The sequence below is a fragment of the Oncorhynchus gorbuscha genome, linkage group LG14 (genome assembly GCF_021184085.1).
Source record: "Oncorhynchus gorbuscha isolate QuinsamMale2020 ecotype Even-year linkage group LG14, OgorEven_v1.0, whole genome shotgun sequence".
Classification (NCBI taxonomy): domain Eukaryota; kingdom Metazoa; phylum Chordata; class Actinopteri; order Salmoniformes; family Salmonidae; genus Oncorhynchus; species Oncorhynchus gorbuscha.
Window position 1 is genome coordinate 80,291,497 of NC_060186.1, and position 7,500 is coordinate 80,298,996.

At 45.6% G+C, this 7,500-nt stretch overlaps 1 protein-coding gene across 5 annotated transcripts in view; it reads left to right on the plus strand.

Annotated features, from left to right (window-relative positions):
• Window positions 1-7,500, plus strand: part of si:ch211-278j3.3 (E3 ubiquitin-protein ligase RNF19A) — a 210,066-nt gene that overhangs the window by 169,852 nt on the left and 32,714 nt on the right. For all 5 annotated transcript variants that reach the window (XM_046299100.1, XM_046299098.1, XM_046299102.1 and 2 more), the window contains exon 3: window positions 4,942-5,423. In XM_046299100.1, coding sequence (XP_046155056.1) covers window positions 4,942-5,423 — 482 coding nt within the window. The remainder of the gene's footprint in view (window positions 1-4,941; window positions 5,424-7,500) is intronic.

The window sequence follows — 7,500 nt, forward strand, 5'->3', positions numbered from 1 at the left end:
GGTAGGCTAGCTGAGAACACCTTTATTTCAACCAGGTAGGCTAGCTGAGAACACCTTTATTTAACCAGGTAGGCTAGCTGAGAACACCTTTATTTCACCAGGTAGGCTAGTTGAGAACACCTTTATTTCACCAGGTAGGCTAGTTGAGAACACTTTTATTTAACCAGGTAGGCTGGTTGAGAACACCTTTATTTAACCAGGTAGGCTGGTTGAGAACACCTTTATTTAACCAGGTAGGCTGGTTGAGAACACCTTTATTTAACCGCGTAGGCTGGTTGAGAACACCTTTATTTAACCAGATAGGCCGGTTGAGAACACCTTTATTTAACCAGCTAGGCCAGTTGAGAACACCTTTATTTAACCAGGTAGGCTAGTTGAGAACACCTTTATTTAACCAGGTAGGCTAGTTGAGAACACCTTTATTTCACCAGGTAGGCTGGTTGAGAATACCTTTATTTAACCAGCTAGGCCGGTTGAGAACACCTTTATTTAACCAGGTAGGCTAGTTGAGAACACCTTTATTTAACCAGGTAGGCTAGTTGAGAACACCTTTATTTCACCAGGTAGGCCGGTTGAGAACACCTTTATTTAACCAGCTAGGCCGGTTGAGAACACCTTTATTTAACCAGGTAGGCTAGTTGAGAACACCTTTATTTAACCAGGTAGGCCAGTTGAGAACACCTTTATTTAACCAGGTAGGCTAGTTGAGAACACCTTTATTTAACCAGGTAGGCTAGTTGAGAACACCTTTATTTCACCAGGTAGGCCAGTTGAGAGCACCTTTATTTCACCAGGTAGGCTAGTTGAGAACACCTTTATTTAACCAGGTAGGCTAGTTGAGAACACCTTTATTTAACCAGGTAGGCTAGTTGAGAACACCTTTATTTCACCAGGTAGGCTAGCTGAGAACACCTTTATTTCACCAGGTAGGCTAGTTGAGAACACCTTTATTTCACCAGGTAGGCTAGTTGAGAACACCTTTATTTAACCAGGTAGGCTAGCTGAGAACACCTTTATTTAACCAGGTAGGCTAGCTGAGAACACCTTTATTTAACCAGGTAGGCTAGCTGAGAACACCTTTATTTAACCAGGTAGGCTGGTTGAGAACACCTTTATTTAACCAGGTAGGCTAGCTGAGAACACCTTTATTTAACCAGGTAGGCTGGTTGAGAACACCTTTATTTAACCAGGTAGGCTAGCTGAGAACACCTTTATTTCACCAGGTAGGCTTTCAGCTGAGAACACCTTTATTTCACCAGGTAGGCTAGCTGAGAACACCTTTATTTAACCAGGTAGGCTAGTTGAGAACACCTTTATTTAACCAGGTAGGCTAGCTGAGAACACCTTTATTTAACCAGGTAGGCTAGCTGAGAACACCTTTATTTAACCAGGTAGGCTAGCTGAGAACACCTTTATTTAACCAGGTAGGCTGGTTGAGAACACCTTTATTTAACCAGGTAGGCTAGCTGAGAACACCTTTATTTAACCAGGTAGGCTAGCTGAGAACACCTTTATTTAACCAGGTAGGCTAGCTGAGAACACCTTTATTTAACCAGGTAGGCTGGTTGAGAACACCTTTATTTAACCAGGTAGGCTAGCTGAGAACACCTTTATTTAACCAGGTAGGCTAGCTGAGAACACCTTTATTTAACCAGGTAGGCTAGCTGAGAACACCTTTATTTAACCAGGTAGGCTTTATTTCAGGTGAGAACACCTTTATTTAACCAGGTAGGCTAGCTGAGAACACCTTTATTTAACCAGGTAGGCTTTTTATTTAACCAGGTAGGCTAGCTTTTAGAACACCTTTATTTAACCAGGTAGGCTAGCTGAGAACACCTTTATTTCACCAGGTAGGCTAGCTGAGAACACCCAGGTTTGAGAACACCTTTATTTCACCAGGTAGGCTAGAGAACACCTTTATTTCACCAGGTAGGCTAGTTGGTAGAACACCTTTATTTCACCAGGTAGGCTAGTTGAGAACACCTTTATTTCACCAGGTAGGCTAGTTGAGAACACCTTTATTTCACCAGGTAGGCTAGTTGAGAACACCTTTATTTCACCAGGTAGGCTAGTTGAGAACACCTTTATTTCACCAGGTAGGCTAGTTGAGAACACCTTTATTTCACCAGGTAGGCCAGTTGAGAACACCTTTATTTCACCAGGTAGGCTGTTGAGAACACCTTTATTTAACCAGGTAGGCTGGTTGAGAACACCTTTTGATTTAACCAGGTAGGCCGGTTGAGAACACCTTTATTTAACCATTTAACCAGGTAGGCTGTTAAGAACACCTTTATTTAACCAGGTAGGCCCTTTATTTAACCAGGTAGGCTAGTTGAGAACACCTTTATTTAACCAGGTAGGCCAGTTGAACACCTTTATTTAACCAGGTAGGCCAGTTGAGAACAAGTTCTCATTTACAATTGCGACCTGGCCAAGATAAAGCAAAGCAGTTCGACAGATACAACGACACAGAGTTACACATGGAGTAAAACAAACATACAGTCAATAATACAGTATAAACAAGTCTATATACAATGTGAGCAAATGAGGTGAGAAGGGAGGTAAAGGCAAAAAAGGCCATGGTGGCAAAGTAAATACAATATAGCAAGTAAAACACTGGAATGGTAGTTTTGCAATGAAAGAATGTGCAAAGTAGAAATAAAAATAATGGGGTGCAAAGGAGCTAAATAAATAAATAAATTAAATAGAGTTGGGAAAGAGGTAGTTGTTTGGGCTAAATTATAGGTGGGCTATGTACAGGTGCAGTAATCTGTGAGCTGCTCTGACAGTTGGTGCTTAAAGCTAGTGAGGGAGATAAGTGTTTCCAGTTTCTGAGATTTTTGTAGTTCGTTCCAGTCATTGGCAGCAGAGAACTGGAAGGAGAGGCGGCCAAAGAAATAATTGGTTTTGGGGGTGACTAGAGAGATATGCCTGCAGGAGCGCGTGCTACAGGTGGGAGATGCTATGGTTACCAGCGAGCTGAAATAAGGGGGGACTTTACCTAGCAGGGTCTTGTAGATGACATGGAGCCAGTGGGTTTGGCGACGAGTATGAAGCGAAGGCCAGCCAACGAGAGCGTACAGGTCGCAATGGTGGGTAGTATATGGGGCTTTGGTGACAAAACGGATTGCACTGTGATAGACTGCATCCAATTTGTTGAGTAGGGTATTGGAGGCTATTTTGTAAATGACATCGCCAAAGTCGAGGATTGGTAGGATGGTCAGTTTTACAAGGGTATGTTTGGCAGCATGAGTGAAGGATGCTTGGTGAGATAAGGGAGGTAAAGGCAATAAATAGGCCATGGTGGCAAAATAATTACAATTTAGCAATTAAACACTGGAGTGATAGATGTGCAGAAGATGAATGTGTAAGTAGAGACACTGGGGTGCAAAGGAACAAAAAATAAATAACAATATGGGGATGAGGTAGTTGGGTGGGCTATTTACAGATGGGCTATGTACAGGTGCAGTTTTTTTATTTATTTTTATTCTTCAACTTTGACATTACATTGTATTTGGTGTAGATCGTTGACCCAAAAAGGTCACATCCATTTTTATCCAACTTTGTAACACAAAAAAAGTGAAATGTCAAGTGGAGGAAATACTCTCTGAAAGCACTGCATATGTCAATGTTTTAGACTTCGGTCTGGGTTCCTCTCTGACATCTCTCATGTCTGGGTTCCTCTCTGACTTCTCATGTCTGGGTTCCTCTCTGATTTCTCTCATAGTATGGGTTCCTCTCTGACTTCTCATGTCTGGGTTCCTCTCTGACTTCTCATGTCTGGGTTCCTCTCTGACTTCTCTCATGGTATGGGTTCCTCTCTGACTTCTCATGTCTGGGTTCCTCTCTGACTTCTCATGTCTGGGTTCCTCTCTGACTTCTCATGTCTGGGTTCCTCTCTGACTTCTCTCATGGTATGGGTTCCTCTCTGATTACTCTCATGTATGGGTTCCTCTCTGATTTCTCTCACGGTATGGGTTCCTCTCTGACATCTCTCATGTCTGGGTTCCTCTCTGACTTCTCATGTCTGGGTTCCTCTCTGACTTCTCATGTCTGGGTTCCTCTCTGATTTCTCTCATAGTATGGGTTCCTCTCTGACTTCTCTCATGGTATGGGTTCCTCTCTGATTACTCTCATGTATGGGTTCCTCTCTGATTTCTCTCACGGTATGGGTTCCTCTCTGATTGGAACAAACTCCCTCACGACGCCAGGACAGCGGAGTCAATCACCACCTTCCGGAGACACCTGAAACCCCACCTCTTTAAGGAATACCTAGGATAGGATAAAGTAATCCTTCTCACCCCCCCCCCTTAAAAGATTTAGATGCACTATTGTAAAGTGACTGTTCCACTGGATGTCATAAGGTGAATGCACCAATTTGTAAGTCGCTCTGGATAAGAGCGTCTGCTAAATGACTTAAATGTAAATGTTAATGATTACTCTCATGGTATGGGTTCTTCTTTGATTACTCTCATGGTATGGGTTCCTCTCTGATTTCTCTCATGGTATGGGTTCCTCTCTGATTTCTCTCATGTATGGGTTCCTCTCTGATTTCTCTCATGTATGGGTTCCTCTCTGATTTCTCTCATGGTATGGGTTCCTCTCTGATTTCTCTCATGGTATGGGTTCCTCTCTGATTTCTCTCATGGTATGGGTTCCTCTCTGATTTATCTCATGGTATGGGTTCCTCTCTGATTTATCTCATGGTATGGGTTCATCCACTGGAGAACTAGAGAACATTGTTTCCAAGCTCATGAGCTACATGAAGATGTAGAGAGACATTCCGCTTGATGATGGTTGTTAGTACAGAAAACATCTGATATATCTTTTTTTTGTGAGTTTTATCAAGTGAAAAGTGAAAACACATACGTTACTTTGGGGACGAAGCAGCTCTGGACACTAATGCTACTTTTCTAACCTTTCTGTCTGTCCATCTGGCAGGACCAGCACATCACAGCCGAAGAGGGCGGGATCGAGCAAGGTGACTTCGAGGCGGCATCGTCAGGGGTGACGGGTGACGACCCTGGCGCTGCGGTGGAGGTGGAATGCTGCGGCGGCGGAGCCAACAGCTCGTCCACAGGTGTCTTATCCCTCTCGTCTTCCAGCCAGGACCAGCTATTGGACGATCACCACTTGGAGGAGTGTCCTTTATGCCTCCTCAGCCAACCACGATGCCGGTTCCCTCGCCTCTCTTCCTGTTCCCACCGGGCCTGCTATGACTGCCTGAGACAGTACCTGAAGATTGAAATCTCAGAGAGCAGGGTGGGCATCGCCTGTCCGCAGTGCCCCGAGGCGTTTGCGCCGCAAGATGTGCGCACCATCCTGGATGACTTGACGCTGCTGGAGAGATTCGAAGAGTACCAGCTGAGACGGTTTCTGGCAGCCGACCCGGACACGCGCTGGTGTCCTGCACCCGACTGCAGGTAGAGACACCGAGTCATTCAGTTCATTCTACTGATTCAGATTCGTTTATAGAGTCAGAAGCATCATATTTCAGGGAGTCAATAGTACCAGCTCAGGAGGTGCCCTGCTCCTGACTGCCTGACTGCCTGACTGCCTGCCTGCCTGCCTGCCTGCCTGCCTGCCTGCCTGCCTGCCTGACTGACTGCCTGACTGACTGCCTGACTGACTGCCTGGCTGACTGCCTGACTGCCTGACTGCCTGACTGACTGCCTGACTGACTGACTGCCTGCCTGACTGACTGGCTGACTGCCTGCCTGCCTGGCTGACTGACTGACTGCCTGGCTGACTGCCTGGCTGACTGCCTGGCTGACTGCCTGCCTGGCTGACTGCCTGCCTGGCTGACTGCCTGCCTGGCTGGCTGACTGCCTGGCTGGCTGACTGCCTGGCTGACTGCCTGGCTGACTGCCTGGCTGCAGATAGAGGCATTGGAACAAGTACACCATCTGATAATTACGTTCATAAAAAATATTTGAGTCAGTCAGCACTATCCAGGGAGTCACGTAACAGGAACTCAGCGAAGTGACTTTCATATTGTGACGAGCAGGATACAAAGACGTTACACAGTCTCACACAGTATCTGCTCATGTGCTCGAGTGTCCCTAAACGCAGTTACAACGTGGTAGATACGGGACCAAAAACAGCAGAGAAGTTGAGCCTTGCGCTTCAATTCTCTTTCGTTTTTTTTTTTGTTGTTGCGGAAATTCGGAAACTAAATTTTAGTTTAAGTTCCCCAAAAGGCCGGCTCTGACTGCATGTGTGGGTGTGGATGTGGGTACGCACTGTGGCCCCTCGTGATTAATTTCTTATTTTATTTGTGCCATCCCCCCCCCACTCCCAACCTCCATCAGTTGGACGTTCTATATCAGACGATGTTGATTTTACAGACAACACAATGGGCCTCCAGTATTTATTTGATGAGGTATTACTGGGGCCAGGAAGTGAGCAGGAAGTGAGCAGGAAGTGAGCAGAACGTCTTTCAAGTATCCAGCAATTGTATAAGCCTTGAATTCGTAGTTGTGACTCATATTCCTAATAGACACACATTCCACAAGGTCTTAGACTTCTTAGAAGCTTAATACTAGAGCCTATTCAGTTTTTCAATGTGTGTGTTATTTTGCGTGTGAGACTGACTGTGTGTGTGTGTGTGTGTGCGCGTGTCGGTTTTCACTGTGTGTGACAAAATGGATTTTAGTGACATTTTGATTTAAATTTCTACAGAATTGTGTGTGTGTGTGTGTGTGTGTGTGTGTGTGTGTGTGTGTGTGTGTGTGTGTGTGTGTGTGTGTGTGTGTGTGTGTGTGTGTGTGTGTGTGTGTGTGTGTGTGTGTGTGTGTGTGTGTGTGTGTGTGTGTGTGTGAGACTGTGTGTGTGTGTGTGTGTGAGACTGTGTGTGTGTGTGTGTGTGTGAGACTGTGTGTGTGTGTGTGTGAGACTGTGTGTGTGTGTGTGTGAGACTGTGTGTGTGTGTGTGTGTGAGACTGTGTGTGTGTGTGTGTGTGAGACTGTGTGTGTGTGTGTGTGTGAGACTGTGTGTGTGTGTGTGTGTGAGACTGTGTGTGTGTGTGTGAGACTGTGTGTGTGTGTGTGTGTGAGACTGTGTGTGTGTGTGTGTGAGACTGTGTGTGTGTGTGAGACTGTGTGTGTGTGTGTGTGTGAGACTGTGTGTGTGTGTGTGTGTGAGACTGTGTGTGTGTGTGTGTGTGAGACTGTGTGTGTGTGTGAGACTGTGTGTGTGTGTGAGACTGTGTGTGTGTGTGTGAGACTGTGTGTGAGACTGACTGTGTGTGTGTGAGACTGACTGTGTGTGTGTGAGACTGACTGTGTGTGTGTGAGACTGACTGTGTGTGTGTGTGTGTGTGTGTGTGTGTGTGTGTGTGTGTGTGACTGAGTGTGTGTGTGTGAGTGTGTGTGTGTGTGTGAGACTGACTGAGTGTGTGTGAGACTGACTGAGTGTGTGTGTGTGTGTGAGACTGACTGAGTGTGTGTGTGTGTGTGAGACTGACTGAGTGTGTGTGAGACTGACTGAGTGTGTGTGTG